The sequence below is a fragment of the Pyrus communis genome, chromosome 11, assembly GCF_041283825.1.
Source record: "Pyrus communis isolate YQ-2024b chromosome 11, ASM4128382v1, whole genome shotgun sequence".
Taxonomy (NCBI): domain Eukaryota; kingdom Viridiplantae; phylum Streptophyta; class Magnoliopsida; order Rosales; family Rosaceae; genus Pyrus; species Pyrus communis.
In genome coordinates, this window is record NC_142575.1 from 3,341,374 (window position 1) to 3,357,734 (window position 16,361).

Consider the following 16,361-nt stretch of genomic DNA (forward strand, 5'->3'; position numbering starts at 1 on the left):
ACGTGTCACATGTTAGTGCCTTGCCTCTTCCAACTTTGTCAATTGACAAAGTGATTGGACACCATAATTGTTTATTTGATTTTCTTGTCCAAAAATACCAAAATATTCAAATAAAAAAATAAGTGATTTTGACTTTGTTGAATCATTCTATTTTCCATACAACTTTTCCTAATCTCAGCTCCATTTGAGAGAGCTGGGAGAAGAAGCAAACAAGATCAAAAGGGAACAAAAAAGTTGTCTCTCTTTCCCATTTGAAACTTTTGCGGAGTGGAGCCTCAAACCCAAATTTTCACATTTCCCAAACACTCTCCTCTCTCTCTCTCTCTCTCTCTTCCTTCAAGCACTGGGATCTGTTCTCTTCAGTCTGCAAGAACAAAGCTCAAAGGTGAGAACTTTAATGAATTTTCCATCTGGGTATTTGATTTTGGTCATAAAGATGGCTGCTTTATGTGATTCTGCTGGTTTTATTAGCTTGTTAGCTTAAATCAGAATTTACAATTTCTCGGGTTTCTTGAAGTTCGTATACATGCAGTTAGCTTAAATCAGAATTTACAAGTTCTCGGGTTTCTTGAAGTTTACAATTTCTCGGGTTTCTTGAAGTTCTTATACATGCATGTATACTCACAATCAAACTATACAATTTCCAGCCACTTCTGATTTGGATTACAAGTTCAGGATCAAGAATAATTGCTGAATTTTTATCTTTTATTTATAATTTCTTGTTTCTTTGGTGGTAAATTAAGATATTTATATATAATATATAATTGAGTAATTATTAACTCTCCATCTACCAAATTTACCCCCTGTTGGAATGGAAGGTGAGGGATGTGGGGCAATTAGCTGGAGCCTGGACTGTCTTTGTTTCCGACATATGCATTCCTTTCCCGCGGATTCAGATTCAGATTTTTTATTTATTTCTTTTTTTCCTTATCATTCCCACCAGACACCCATAGATTCAGATTTTTTTCTTTTCTTTTACTTTATTCCTTTTCTTGTTTTATTAGGACAGTTTATGGGCCCATAAAACAGTGTGCCGGCCCACTTTCCAGTTCTGTAGGCCCAACTGAACTTGGCTTGTTTTTGCCCTCTTTGGAGTCCAGCTTTTGCTGGCATTGTTTTCATGAAGTGTGTATGAGTTAGGCCAGTTGACATTGTCAGGATGTGAAGGTAAAAGAGTCTTACGTTAGTGAAAATAGAAACCTTGCAAGAGCTTACAAGAGGTTGGGTTACTCTTCTCCGTATAGCCAATTGGTTTTACAGTGGAACGTTACCTTTCTCCGGACATTTGCCTACCTTTACCAACTCAAGTTTGAATTCCCCTTCCCATAGATTAGAGTGGTTTAGAATATCTTTCAGTAAGAAAAAGGACATCTATGGTAATTTATCTATACTATTATCCTATTATGAGAGCTCCTTCTGTCAATTTAGGTGAAGTGTGTAACTTCTGATTCGATTTTTTGACATTAGATGTAAATACTGAAGTTGTGAACTAATTTGTATGTGGGCTTGGGACACAGGTTATTGTAGCGAAAGTATCAACTCGAAGTTTCAACAACATTAGCAAATGGCCAACTCCTTGGTAAGAACTGAAATTCAGAATTCCAGCAAACACCAGCTTTGCTAATTCTGCAGTTTCTGATATGTTGTTGTAGTTAGAGAACTGAACGATTCATATGCGTAGGCCATGATCACATTGTCCAGATGAATTTGAGTTAAATTTGATCGTGTCAAACTAAGTCGGAATGACAGATCAGCCCTGCTGCAGCATTATGTAATGGATAGAAAGAGTGTTGTCAACTTAAACATGGTTGGTGGGATAGTGGTACATGCCAATAAAAATGAATATGTTAAAATTGCAGTAGGAAAGCATACTATTAGCGGTGATTGTCATTTTGGTGACTTTTATACTAATATGATATATGCAAAACCTAGATCAGAGCACAAATTGTTAGCATCACGAAGGTTTAGTGTTGAATGAAACATTTGCATCGTAGAGTCAAGCGTCTAAATAGCAGATGGTCTTTCACGGATCAGGCATAAGATATCTTGTTTTTTATATTTCAGGTTGAGTCCAATAAGACTATGAAGAGGTTCGAATCAAGAAAGTCTCATTTGTGGTGGTGGGATAGTCACATCGGTCCCAAGAACTCTAAGTGGCTTGCAGATAATCTCGAGGGTGAGCAACAAACACCTCTTTTGGTCTAATTTGTAACTTTTGTATTTATTTATTTTTAAGATGTCGCATGCAATGCCACAAAGGCATAGGAAAGAGATGTCTAATGATGAATTTCCTCAATATTATGCTTCATATCTAGTTTCTCATAGAAAATGAAAGATATTACGCCTAGGTTAAATTTAAAAAATAGTAATCCGTTTATAAAATTTCATTCAGCTTGACCTAGCTAAATTCGAGCATCGGTATTATATTTGGTTTTGACTTATTTACGAGGAATTCTAGGTTAAGTCAGATTCGTTTTACTATTTTGAGCTAATGCTTTCTTCTTCTTATACGTTATCAAAGATTTCTTGTTGCACATTCTAAATGAAGGCAAGGTTAAAATGGGCAAATCGGACTACGGTTGTATAATTTTAGTGTTACTTCTCCTGGTCTAATGGTATAGGGGTTATTCAACCCCAACTGCCCAAACCGGTGGAGGAAGTTGGTTTTCCAAATTATGCATGTTTAAATATCTAAAGAGTCGATTTTTTTTTTGTCAAAGTTCTAAAGTGGTGATTGCTATAATCGATTTTTCACCAAAATGCCTCTCATGAAAATGACCAAACGATCTTTCTCCTCAGAGATGGATCGGAGCATCAAGGGGATGTTGAAGCTGGTTGAAGAGGATGGGGATACATTTGCAAAAAAGGCAGAAATGTATTATCAAAAGAGGCCTGAATTGATTGCTCATGTTGAAGAGTTTTATCGCTTGTACCGGTCCCTGGCCGAACGTTATGATCATGTGACAGGAGAATTGCGGAAGAATGCACCCTCAGATCTCCAATCCCAGAGTTCATGCCTTTCTGACATTGGTTCAGAACTCCCATCTGCATTGCCATCTCCTGATGTCCAACCTGGAAGACTAGGTCGTCGGAAATCTGGCCCTCGTGCTGCTGGCTTTGATTTCTTCCTTGGCCCTGGTGGAAACGGCTCAGATAATTACCAGAAAGAGGGAGACGAATCATCTTCATTAACTGATTCCGAGCCAGAATCTGATGATTCTTCAGTCAACAATTATTCAACTCCCTTGTCAAATGGTCTTGATCATGGGCAGACGAGAAAGATAATTGAATTGGAAATTGAGCTTCGTGAAGTGAAGGAGAAGCTCCGGATGCTACAGGAAGAAAGTGTAGACAGTTCATTCACGGGTGCAAAACCTGATCATTCCGATGAATTTCCTGCAAAAATTGCAGAATATGAGCAGGAGCTGACAACCACAAATGAAAAATTGCGGGAATCGGAAGAAGAGATTGCAAGGTTGAACATCAAGCTCAAAAGGTACGAGTCTCCGCAGCATAATAATGGTATTAAGGTTGCACTTGAACCAGAGTCTGCACAACATAATAATGGTCTTAAGCTTGCACTTGAACCAGAGGCTGCACAACATAATAATGGTCTTAAGCTTGCACTTGAACCAGAGTCTCCGCAACATAATAATGATCTTAAGCTTGCACTTGAATTATCAAAACCGAAAGAGGCCAAGATACATGAGGGTGAGCTAGACAGGGAGATAGATGAATTGTCAGAGATTCATAAAACGGTTGGTGGGTCGGGAGAAGTTCAAGACCCAGATAGCAAGATTGAGGCATTGATGAAAGAGCTTAGAGCCACAAAAGATAGACTTCAACATTCAGAAAAAGAGATTGCAAGTTTGAGACAGCAACTTGAGAGTAATAAGGCCTCTGAGGAAATCCGACGGTTGCAGGGTCAACTTGTATCCGCTAACAAGGATATTTCTTCGTGGAAAACGAAGTTCAACACAGAGAAACGAGAGGTGTCCAAACTGCAGGAACGAATTTCAAGGTTGAAAAATAGTTTAACAGACAGGGATAATGAAGTCATGGATTTGAAAATAGCAGTGTCTGATGCCGAGGAGAAGATTTTCCCCGAGAAAGCACAGGTTAAGGCTGAAATATCTCGATTGCAATTAGAACGGACACGTTTAGAGGAGCAAATTAAAGACTGGGAATCTCGTGCTCGGTTGTTGGAAGACGAAATCAGACAGATGAAGTCTGGAAAAGCAGAAATGGAGGAGAGACTGAATGGCGAGATCGCACAGTTGAAGGCAGACATCCTTGAGAGAAGCAACCAAATGGAGAATTTAAACAAGGCCCTTGATGCAATGAAAACAGAAAGATATGAGCTTAGCACCAAAGCCACAACACTACAGGCAGAGGTGAGTTCAAGAGACGATCAGATCAATGAGATAAACAAGACCTTGCAGCATATGCAGACGGAACATCAAGAACTGCTCAACGGGGCTGAAGGGGAGCGTAAACAGGTGGAGGAGCTGACAGAAAGAGCAAAGGAACTCGAAGAGGAGATTCAGAGGCAAAGAGTTGTGATCATGGAAGGAGCAGAAGAAAAAAGAGAAGCTATAAGGCAGCTATGCTTCTCGCTCGAACATTACAGGAACGGATACCATAGGCTTAGACAGGCGTGCATGGGAAACAAGAGAGTTCCAGTTTTGGCAACTTAAGCTAAACACAAAACATGCTGTCATCGTTTGTATAATACATAATTTTTTGAGTGCCTTTTTTTGTATCGGCTTGGAAATGGCCAGCCGAGTGATCATGCTCTCTCATGGTTGAATGAATGTGAGGTTTGTGTAGTGTAGTATACATATAGATGCAGAGGGGTCCTGTCTTAAGGACCCATTTGAGTCACTAATTTGCCCTGAAAAATGGTGGAGAGGGCAGAAATTTGCGTGATAATTCTGGTTTGGTGTTTGGTGTTTGGTGTTTGGTTTTGGGGTTGAAATTGGCACAATTGAAAGTGTGCAAACTTGAGACACATGACTGCATATTCATTTGCTATTTAAAATTTAGGGAAAAAAAGGCCTATGGACTTTTGGATTTTATCATCTTACCCTCCGAACTTTTTATTTGGTTTTGTGCCTCCTAGGCTTTCAATATGTGTCATATCTTTCTCAATTTTATTAATTTCATTACGTGTAATGCAAATGACCTTTTTTATGAGCGTATACGCCAACCAAATGTTTTATCAACAGAAAAAATTACCGAGTGATCTTAATTTATTGTCAAAAACAAGATTTAATATTTAGCTAATTAAATTAAATTTTGAACTGTTGAATTTCTTTAGCTAACACTTTGCAAATTGACCTCAAAAAAAATAGAAAAGAAAAGGAAATAAGATTCGCGCCAGGAAGGGGTCGAACCTTCGACTTTCTGCTTAGGAAACAGACGCTCTATCCACTGAGCTACAGGCGCTTGTTGTTGACAATAATCCTTCATTAATTCTTATAAACGTCTGACATGGTTCTTAGACCCAAAACCTTCGGAAGACCCCATGAGGAAGACTATGTGGTAAGTTGTTATCATGTCGATTCGCTTACATTTTTTTTTTCTCGTACGCAAGAGAAATTCTTAGATAAAGAGTGCGACATCCAACTACCTTTCACGTAGGAGAAAGTATTGGAAACGGCTGCCACATAGTGGCGTGCTCAAAACGAGTGAAACTCTATGGACTCGCATGCAAACCCGTTAGGAGAGGCACAGGCAACCCCAACCAAGAATTTATGCTCATGTTGGTCGCTCTCGATTTTCTACTAGCTCAACACGCGAAACTCAACATAAAACGAAAAAAAAATTAACCTTAGGATTTCTAGCACTAATATTATGATAAAATTTGTTTTAACCTCGGCGTCTTATTTAGCTATGCATACAAGACGTTAGTCATGCTTGTTTAAGATTATTTCTAAAATGACTAAAAGCGTACCTTTGATTATGCCTAGAAAAAAAAAAACTCAAAGAACTTTTGGGTCTTAAAAGCTGTTCTTCAATGAGCATCACCAAGTGCTTTTTTCACTAAGCACTTAGAAGTTTTTGTAAGAATTTCGACATGTCACAAGAAAAGCACTTTTAGCAAAAACATTTAGGATAAGTGCTTCGTATATAAACTGTCCCAAACGATTATAACATCCACCACCACCAAATTTTAGCTCACTAAATGAGATCGGTTATATGAATCGTGAAATGCTACTGCGCTCGATTTTCTATGTTTCACTATATTCTAGCTCAATTAAACAATATGCAGAATGTAGAATAATATGACGTCAAAAATTGGAAACTCATATGCAAGAGATAGCAAAAACCACAACCAAATCTTAAAGAGAATATTCAATTAAAAAAAAAAAATAGTCCCTTGGAAATTCTAAAACAAGCAAATTATTGAAACAGATGGGAAATTAGAATCTCTCCTCTGATTGGTTGGCTCATTGAAACTTGAAAACGACGATGAAAATTGCGTTACGACGGATCCAGATCCAGCAACATCGTGAAATTTATTGGCCTTCAGTCTCAGCAGGCTTCTCGAAAAATGTCTTCTTTATCCAATCAAACGGCTGTTAATTTTTTGCAAATTAAAATAAATAAAAAGAAAAACCATTAGAATCATAATGTTTCTGAAGTTTTCTAATCTGTTGCTCAATCTACGGATTTACTGGGAAAAAGAATAAATAAATATGCGATTTTTGATAAATAAATAAATTGGGGATGAGAGGAAGTGAAGTGGGAAGCGAGAGAGAGAGAGAGAGAGGGGTTAGACCTGGACGAACCAAAGAGCGCCGGTGCCGGCGGCGACGCCCCACATGGCGGCGGCCTTTACATCGGAGGATTGGGGAATCGAGAGCTTCGAGAAACGTGCTGCGAGTCCACCTGCCATTTTTTGGATCTGAATTCACAACAAACGCAAACAGAGGAGCAACGATGACGCGCAGCAAAGAAAAGCGACTTTGAACAGGCCGCTGCGTTTGAAGTCGCAGACAATATTTATAAAATAGTCTAATTACACGTCCCATCCAAGTATTTTTTAAATTGACAAAAGAACCCCTAAAGTTACTAAATATTATATATTGGCCTCTCAATCAATCTAACTATTGAGTTAACTACTATTTCTTAACTTGTTAATCAATGACGATGAGATTTCTTTTCCGGCATGTTTATTTGGAAGAAATGAGATGAGTAAGCAATCGGAGAACTTAGAATTAGGGAAAGTAAGTACCGATTTGCTACTGAGGTGTTTTTATAAAAAGTGAACATAAAAAAAAACTGAGCTAAAAAGTGTTTGGTAAACACTTAGAAACAGTTTATTTTCACAGTTTTGGGTGAAAAACAGCTGAAATCATGAAGCATAAAAAATAAGCTTATTCTCACATCACAGCTGAAGCAGTTTTTTTTCAAAGCACAGCAATACCAAACCAAAGAAAGGGAAATCGAATAAACTAGCCCCTTGGTTAATCTGATTTCTAACTTTGAGGTATTTAATTACAAATTTTAAGGAGAAACTCGCGGTCTTCTGATTTCATGTGTTAGTGAAACGATTCTTAAACCCATATTTTCGTGTATGGGACCGAAACCGTGAGATTGTATATGCCTCTAGTGAAGCCATAATCAATTCAAATATTGCATTCCAATACAAACATCTCAAGAAAACTTCATTTTTAAGATATACAACGGAAGACCTATGAGCCAACCTTACAGTCTCTAAATCCGTTAAATCATTCATCCTTAGTACAGATTCTGGGTACACTAACAATGTAAACGACAGACCTGAAACGCGGACAACGCACAAGGAACTAATCGTGTTCAGCACCTTTGTAGTCCAAGCCTCAAGTCAGAAGCAACACGCCTCTATCACTTTACCGAGGTTGCAAGACAAGCATGCATAAAGCAGCACAGGCACGTTTACAGCTGACAGAGGCCATGAGGTATGGATGGGCAAAGAGGGAAGACCGAGGGAACGAGGGAGGGGGGAGAGAGTCCGGGCACTTCTATTCTAGCTTCCACACAAACTACTTACCAACGTCAATCTTGAAGCCCCACGAGTGAATCTTTGCTTGTATTTAAAAACCCACTGAAGGTAGACTTCATCAATCGTCCCAAGCACTATCTGCTGCACCTTCTTTTTTATTGTTCGAATCAGCAAACATGAACCGATACTTATCCTCAATGTTTACTGATGCTGGTCCCGCTGTTGAGCTATTGGATAAGGCAACCCTAGCTTGCTTTTGAGCAGCTGCTGCTTCTTTCTCTTTCCTTCTTGCAGTCTGATAGTCAATAGCAAAAATTGCCAAGCTTATAAACACATGAAACAAAATTTTCTTTTCTTTCTACCCAGATTATTTATAAATGAGAAAGAAATTCTGTGCACTAGAACGATGCAAAAGCAATGTCTGTTGATAGCATATCTCAGAATTAGTACCTTCCCAGTTGCAAAAGCCACAGCATTCCCAGATCCAGCATCTGATATTGCTTTCTTTATATTTGCCACGAGGAACTACAGTGTGCCATCAATAATCGAGAATGAAGAGTTATATTCTGCTAATGGAAGAGAGATAGTGAGAAGAAGCAATAAGAAAAGGTGGAGAGCAAGGTACCATGTCACGATCAGTGTAAAAGGAAGTAGATTGTCCCATTGATCCTGCTCTTCCTGTTCTTCCAATCCGGTGCACATAATCTTCCATGCTCTATATTGAGGTAGCCATAACTGAAGCTTCAGGTTTGCTATTTCACAACAAATTTAATAGCAACTGAAAAGACCAGGCTATTGAGATGCTATCACATGATAGCAAACAGACTTATGATCACAAGTTGACGCTATTCATATACCAAAGGTCACCACCTATTTGTTAAGGACAATGGCGGAAATGAAACTCTGATAAGAGCTGCCTAAATTATAGCCAATTTTCAGATAAGCTTCTAAGTTGGGTTAGTGGATTCCAGATATAAATGAACCAAGAGGCAGGCCTTCCATCGCAACCAGCTATACCTTTGGAAGATCCAAATTGATAACATGTGCAACTCCTGAGACATCCAATCCACGAGATGCAACATCAGTGGCGACCTACACACATGGTCTCAATCAGACACTTGATAATTGGTGATGTTAAAGCTGCCTTATATTCAAGCAGAATCAGACAAAGATGAACAGATATAAAGAAAATGTGAAATTAATAGACCACAAGGCAGTGCATGTACCAAAATACTGGTAGTGCCTTTTCTAAAATCACGTAGAGCAGCCTCTCGTTCAGTTTGAGTACGACCACCATGAAGAGCAACTGCATGCAACCCTTGTGCTACCAAAGCTTCAGCAACTTCGTCACATCTCGTCTACATGCACACCCAAATTCAATGTCAAATTTCATGAATGAGCCATACAAATGTAAAATGCAGGGCCTCGCAAAAAGAGTTAGTAACGAGAGAACATTAAGTCACACCAGATTATTAATTTTTCCGTCTAGCAAGCAAGGCATAGCATCTTGCACTAAGAACAGGAAAGACTTCAAATTGAATTTGCACAAACTTTTCACTAATACAAATTTCACGATAATGACCTTTAAACCAAATCATAAATGAGTTTGCCATCCACAATATAGAGATTTGGAAGACATGCAAGCAACGCAGGAACTTGTTCATCAATTATTTATACCCATCACCATTAATTATAAGCTTGAAATGATGCTAGTCATAATCAAGTAACAATAAAGTATAAAGCATAATGTACCTTCCTTTCAACAAATACAATAGTTAAGGGAAAGGGATGGCCAGTTCCTTCAACCCGAGATGCCTCCTCTACGAGCAAAGCCAAAAGCCGATCAGTCTACACAGACAAAGCACAATTGTCAAGTTAAAACGAGGCCAAGAACTCTCCCAGTAAAAGATCTGCGAAATATGCTAGCCAAAGATGATAAGATCATCATCAAGCACAGAAATACGCAGGGAGTGGCAAATATACATAGAACAACTCTCCACACCATAGGTCTAGCACTAAATTCCTAGAAACCTCATCCCCACCCCAAAGGAAAGAAAAAGAAAAGACAATATCACAGACTGCAGAATTTAAAAAAAAATGCAGAGAAACCAATATTGCTTATTCTGGGTGAACCAACCTTCTCACTCTCAGGAACCTTCTCCAAAGTCTGAGTTACGTTTGCTGTAGGGCTACTCACTTTTCCTACCTTCACTTGCACTGGTTTAGTTAAGTATTCCTGAAGACAATAAAAGCTAGAATAAGTTTTCACTGAAATTGAGCATGAAAGTCTTAACTAAACCAGAGAGCAAGCGAGCATAATGATCTTAAAGGTATTCCAATACCAGTTTTGGTATATTAGAAAATAACAAACTACAAATTCATTTCAAACTTGGTGTAAAACTACGTTGCACTAAAGGTATAATGCAGTAGTTTCTATTCATACAATCAAGATTGTCTAGTTAGTAATTTGTCCATCTGGTAAGCAAAGCGATAAATAGGTCTGTATACCAATCTGCCTGTTGCAGAGCAAGAAAATAACATTATGTTACGACCAAAAGAAGAGCCAATGGCTTATATGTCACAGGAAAGAGAGAAGGTTCTCAGACCCAACATACAGGAAAAATAAGCCATAGAAACATAAGATTGTAAAATGAGAAGGTTGATTCTATGAAAGAACCACAGTGACGCCTTTCCCTTATTTAGTTACAAAAACTATGAATAGAATTACTTAGTTACATCAACTATGATAATGTTCATAAAAGCTCGTACAAGAAAGTAATCAAGTGGAAACCTTACCTGAGCTAATTCTTCTATCTCTTCAGGCATAGTTGCACTGAACAGCAAAGTTTGATGCTTTTCAGAAAGGTTCCGCATCACCTAAAATGGCATCAAAATATGTGACATATCATTTCAGAATTAAACAGGGAATCAGATAGTTGTTCCATTTTTAAGGAAAAAGAAATAGAAAGTAAAAGGCACATTCACGTCAAAAGTTGAGACAATATACCTCTCTTATCTGCGGTTCAAATCCCATGTCAAGCATTCTATCAGCTTCATCTAGAACAACAAAAGAAATTCTAGTGAGAGAAGTGTTCCTTTGTTGTAAATGATCTATAAATCTTCCAGGAGTGGCAACCACTACATCAACTCCTGCTCGTAGCTCAGACCTCTGTCAATCCATCCAGTAGAAATACACAACGAAACAAGTATTAGCAGAGACTAATAAGATATATATTCCGTAAAATGACATAAAATTGAAAAAAAACATTGCACTAAAGGCATGTCTCAGTCTTACTGCATGAGAAATCAAGGGAGGTATGAGGTTAAGTGTTTTCTTTTCATACCACAGGTCAGAGGGGAGGAGGGCGGAGGGGGGGCATTAGGGAGAAACATATGTTCATAAGAATCTATAACACTAGAAGCATTGATTCAAACCCTAGCCCACACCTAGGCATTATCAAAACCAAGAGAGAACGACAAGCACTAACAAATTTCCAGAGTCACAACACCTAGAAGATCAAGAACAATTATTGAAATAAAATGTACAGTTATTCCCCCAAATCAATTACCTGCTCAGATATGTTGGTTCCACCGACCACAATTGCAGTTCTGAAGGACTCGAGAGATGCACTAAAAGCTTTGACCTGTAAAACCACAATATAACTTAGCACTTACAGAAAAGTACTAAGAAATAAATTCCAGACTAACAATCATATACTCATAAATTCATTGTGATCTTTTGCAGCTTAGATCACCTCTTTTTCAATTTGTTGGGCAAGCTCTCTAGTCGGAGCCAATACCAGAGCTAGTGGTCCATCACCACGCTGAACAGGAGGTTGAGCCAAGCAATGCTGTACATCGAAAATGACAATTAAAACATGCCTTAAACCAAAAACTACTTAGCATGCACATATAGTCCAGACTACATAAGAATGCTATCAGGACCACGGACCTGTATCATGGGAATGGCGAATGCAGCAGTTTTCCCACTGCCAGTTTCAGCACAGCCTAATAGGTCCCTCCCACTGAGGGCAACTGGCATAGCTTGAGCCTGAATGGATGTTGGTGTAGTGTATCCATGATTGTCGATATCCTTCATGATGCTAGGGTGCAAACACTGAGAGTAGAGGAACGACACGTCCGTTAATCATATGGATATACAAACTAGGCTAATTCAAAAATAGAAGTAAAAAATCTGATTGATAAAACACAAAGACGACTCACCATATCTGTGAAAGACTCAATCGGTGCCGGAGCAGAAGCAGAGTCGGGACTAACAGAAACATCCAAATTAAGCCGCAAACAAACCTCTTCAATCTACAGGCATGTAATTCCGTAAATTTCAGTTAATGATGGCGATATAAACAGACTGATAAAGTCAACAAACAGAAATTTGACTGACATTGTGAAATTAGCTGTAGCAAGAACCCTAAGCAAATGCAAATTGCACAAAATTCAGAAAATGCAAGGAAATAACTGGATGAGCGTCGAACCATTTCAGGCTTCATGCCAAGGACGCGGTCGGAGGGCTTCCACTGAGGGACGACGGAGTCAGGGCGAGCTCTGCTGGCCTGGGAGAGAGCGCCGGAGCTCCAGCGGGAGGAGGCATTGGAGTGCGAGAAGCTGGAGAAGGAAGCAGCACCGGACGACTTATCGTTGTTGATGTGAGAGTTTGAGGAGGAGAGCTTGCTCTGATCGTCTAGGGTTCGGGACGAGGGTTTGGCGGTGGTGGTGGTGGTGGTGGTTGTGGTGGTTCGTGAGCTCGACCTCAGGTGCGGAGGCACGTACGACATTGTTTTGCGGAGAGTTTTCTCGGAAATCGGAGACAGTGTTTGATTTTACGGCGACGACGTCGACGACTGTTGGTGGAGTGAGTGAGTATATGAAAAACGAGAGGTGCGTGTTCGGCCAATCTTTCTCAATCGAAAGGATCATACCACGAAAATGTTTTCACTCTCGCTAGCATGGGCCTCTGTGGGTTGTGGGCCCTTTGGGTCATTGCGGGCTTAGATTTCAGTCCATATTTCTGGGCCAGAATAACAGCGTCGTTTGGGTCCTCTTATGATTTTGGGCCGGACTCAACCCACATTTGAATTAGGTTTCTTTCTCCTCTTCTTGTATATGGAACCAAATTTGGATTTTGACTCCAAAGGGAGCCACCTCATTGTACGACTTTTGAGGTGATATTACCCTTAAAGGCCATTACTAGGTACTTGTGGCCCTTGGGCATGAAGCTACAGGAGAATCAAGGTTTCCCATTTTCTCTCTTGACTCTTTGGTTTTAAGACTGTTTGGTCACGAGAATAAGTAATTGTCCTTCTCTGATTTTCATCACCCAGCCTACAAGCAGACAACCAATCAGTCCACTTGATTTATTGAATTTGATTTTATCGTTGGTTTGCAACCCCTAGAGGCCAACAATCTATTTTCGCACTACTTACCTATGAGTACATCCATAAGTAAGTAGCATGAGAGCTCTCAACCACATCAATAGCTCATGTGCTCACTAGAATCTGTCTCAATGAGGTTGAAATGTGAATCACATGAAGCACATTACGTCTTCCACATTAGGATAAGGAATTTGTGGCCCTTGATGATCAAGCTATAGGAGAATCAAGGTCTCCCATTTTCTCACTTGACTCTTTGGTTTGAAGACTGTTTGGTCACGAGAATAAGTGATTGCCCTTCTTTGATTTTCAACACCCAACCTACAAGCAGACAACCATTCAGTCCACTTGATTTATTGAATTTGATTTTATCGTCGGTTTGCAAACCCTAAAGGTCAACGACCCATTTTTGCACAACTTACTTATAAGCACATCTATAAATAAGTAGCGTGAGAGCTCTCAGCCACATCAATAGCTCATGTGCTCACTAGCATCTGTCTCTATGAGGTTGAAATGCGAATCACATCAAGCACATTACGTCTTCCACTATATTAGGATAAGGAATTGAGTTTGATTCCAATTTCACATATGTCGGTCCTATGAATTCAGTCTGAGAGAGAGAAACGAAAATAACCAATACAAAAATAGAATTAGATGAATCTCACAATTAATAGATAGAACTTAACTCGCTCAAACCGACAATGGTGTAAAAATTGTGTTATATTTTAATTCCTATATATACATAAATCAAAGTCACATAAACCACTGCAGATGCCATCGCTAGAAGCCAAACTTGTATTTAGGCTCCCATGGCATGTCACGATGTGAGACAAACCTAATTAGTTTTGCTGCTCCCACAATATTTATGAGAGAAGCCACCTCGTTGTAATCGTTCTTATTTCTGTGGGCTCCTATTCCTTTATATTTAACATGTGATTGTAATCCGTGAAACTGTCTATGGATAATATAAAAAAAAAAAAAAAAAGTAATGTTACGCTAATCACATTTGTATCATCACGTGAGTTTTATCTCTATTAAATAAATGATACAAAGAATAATAATTTTATAATAAAATAAGTGCATTTTTGCTCACCACCATAAACTATGTTATATGTTCGTCATACACCTTATCATATGTTGGTCACTGTTCTATTTAACTTTTTAATATTGAAAAAGAGACTATCTGAAAGCGAAACTCTCGATGGACTATCTGCTACCTCACACATCAATGTTAATTTTCATACTAATATTATAAAATAGAATAATGTTAGGGAGACAAAAAATTTAAAGTAAATTTGTAAACCAACAGATATGTCACCAATAGGATATAAACACGTTAAAATTGATACTTAATTAATAATTCAATCATCAACAATCACATCATTTGGTTTAAGCAAAAGTTTTGTTTAAAAATTTGTTCATCCTGACATTACCCCATAAAATATTGTACCAAAAATATGAAGTTGAGTTCATGAGTACAGAGATAATCATACGTCTAAAAGAGTCTTCTTAACATTTCTTATAAAATAATAAAAATAATAACTAGTGATGTAGCAACTGACATAAAGATGACGTGGATGATTTTGGTGATTGAAAAAAAAAAAAGAGAATGGTTGGGGAGAAGGTAGCTTGAGAAAGTGCGTGCCATTGGTTGTACTGAACATCCTTTTCAATGGTGGTAGGTGAGATGGGATGAAAGCCTTGGAACTTGTCCTCACCACCAATCCACAAATTTGGATCTATCTTCTTCTTCCTTCTAACCTCATTTGATTAGTGATGTTTAGTTTCGATGATTAAAATTAATTATTAATTTATGTCCTCATAAGGTGCATCTTTATATTTTGGAGGTGAGAGGTGGATTATCTGTCTTTCTATTTCCATACTCTCTTCTGATGTGTGGTCACAGTTAAGTCACGTTAATATTTTATATTAATTTTTTATATAAATAATCAAATAAAAAGTAATAGGAATATAAAATGTTGACGTAACTTAACCGTAACTACACAAACAGAAAAATATGAAAGAGTCTGGAAATGAGAGGGTATACAATCCACCTCCTTGGGGTGGTATCCCACTACAGTTAAGCACTAGGCCTCCTCGACAAGTCCTTGTATTTGTCTTTAAGCAAAATTATAGACTCAAACGGTCGCATAACTTTTATTTTCTTACGAGGGTTTTTTTTTTTTTTTTTTTTTTTTTTTAATGTCCTTTGTATATCTTATTAAAGTCGAAATAAGAATATTCCAATTACATATTAAATTTTGATTTGCTGATGAGAAGGATCGAAATAAAGAAATACAAGAACTCCATTGAAGCAAGTTTTTCCTTGATCTTATCTACCTGTCTTTACCAAGTGTTGCTCGCATTAGAAAGTGTTTTACGAGAAAGTGTGTGTGTTTACGTTTTAATTCTAATGAAAACTAATGAAAATGATTCGAAAATTTTGAGTTTTAACGATAAGAACAAAATAAAGGGTAAACTGAATAGTACCAAGATTGACTTTTTAATGTAAAAATGTGATTTTTCATTAAAGTGAACAATATCATGAGTTTTTCGTTAAAACTCTATTTATTCTACTCCACTTTTATAAAGAGTATGTCTCTTTGTTTAATAGTTTCGTTATGAAAAGTGCTAGAGTACAAATCAATTGTCCTCGCATACGCTCATCCTACTTAAGACTGTTTTATGAAAAAGCAAGTCTCCATTTTTCACGTTACTCGTAAAACGTATAATAAAGTCATTATTATGCTACATTACCCTAATGGTTTAATTAGAGCTGGTTTAGGATTGCTTAAATATTTTTAAAAGTAGCTTCTTATAAAACCTGAGGCCTTAATTTTGTGTTTGGTAGATGACAAAAAAAAAAAAAAAAATCACGATCATGGGTCCAAAACAACATACAGCAGAAGCAACTCTACATATTTTTCTCAAAAAAAAAGCATTTTTTTCATTGGAAGCAGGTAAACAATACTAATAAATAAAAC

The 16,361-nt window shown here is 38.0% G+C and overlaps 2 protein-coding genes and 1 non-coding gene across 6 annotated transcripts; 1 reads left to right on the forward strand and 2 right to left on the reverse strand.

Moving 5' to 3' along the window:
• On the forward strand, positions 1–5,081 carry LOC137742288 (uncharacterized). Of its 3 annotated transcripts, XM_088679774.1 has the most exons (5): positions 247–385; positions 1,518–1,579; positions 2,065–2,176; positions 2,800–3,593; positions 3,639–5,081. In XM_088679774.1, exons 2-5 carry the CDS (start codon positions 1,565–1,567, stop codon positions 4,695–4,697), a joined length of 1,980 nt encoding a protein of 659 aa, XP_088535900.1. In that variant the 5' UTR covers positions 247–385; positions 1,518–1,564; the 3' UTR covers positions 4,698–5,081. The 3 variants fall into 3 exon arrangements, with proteins under 3 accessions (XP_068338218.2, XP_068338217.2, XP_088535900.1); XM_068482116.2 differs by having other exon boundaries at positions 41–385; positions 2,800–5,081; XM_068482117.2 differs by lacking the exon at positions 1,518–1,579 and having other exon boundaries at positions 1–385; positions 2,800–5,081.
• A 294-nt stretch (positions 5,082–5,375) lies between these two features.
• On the reverse strand, positions 5,376–5,448 carry TRNAR-CCU (transfer RNA arginine (anticodon CCU)). Its single transcript has one exon. It is a non-coding gene; the product is annotated as a tRNA-Arg (tRNA).
• A 2,154-nt stretch (positions 5,449–7,602) lies between these two features.
• On the reverse strand, positions 7,603–13,148 carry LOC137742067 (DEAD-box ATP-dependent RNA helicase 20). 2 transcript variants are annotated; one of them, XR_015953140.1, is made up of 14 exons: positions 12,484–12,909; positions 12,215–12,307; positions 11,943–12,107; positions 11,746–11,841; positions 11,560–11,634; positions 10,998–11,159; positions 10,787–10,867; positions 10,128–10,226; positions 9,743–9,838; positions 9,217–9,348; positions 9,008–9,082; positions 8,616–8,742; positions 8,441–8,515; positions 7,603–8,285 (listed from the first exon to the last, which is right to left on the reverse strand). XR_015953140.1 is itself a non-coding variant. In XM_068481813.2 (14 exons), exons 1-14 carry the CDS (start codon positions 12,781–12,783, stop codon positions 8,109–8,111), a joined length of 1,716 nt encoding a protein of 571 aa, XP_068337914.2. In that variant the 5' UTR covers positions 12,784–13,148; the 3' UTR covers positions 7,603–8,108. The 2 variants fall into 2 exon arrangements, 1 of the variants encoding a protein (XP_068337914.2); XM_068481813.2 differs by having other exon boundaries at positions 8,616–8,705; positions 12,484–13,148.
• Positions 13,149–16,361: the final 3,213 nt, after the last annotated feature.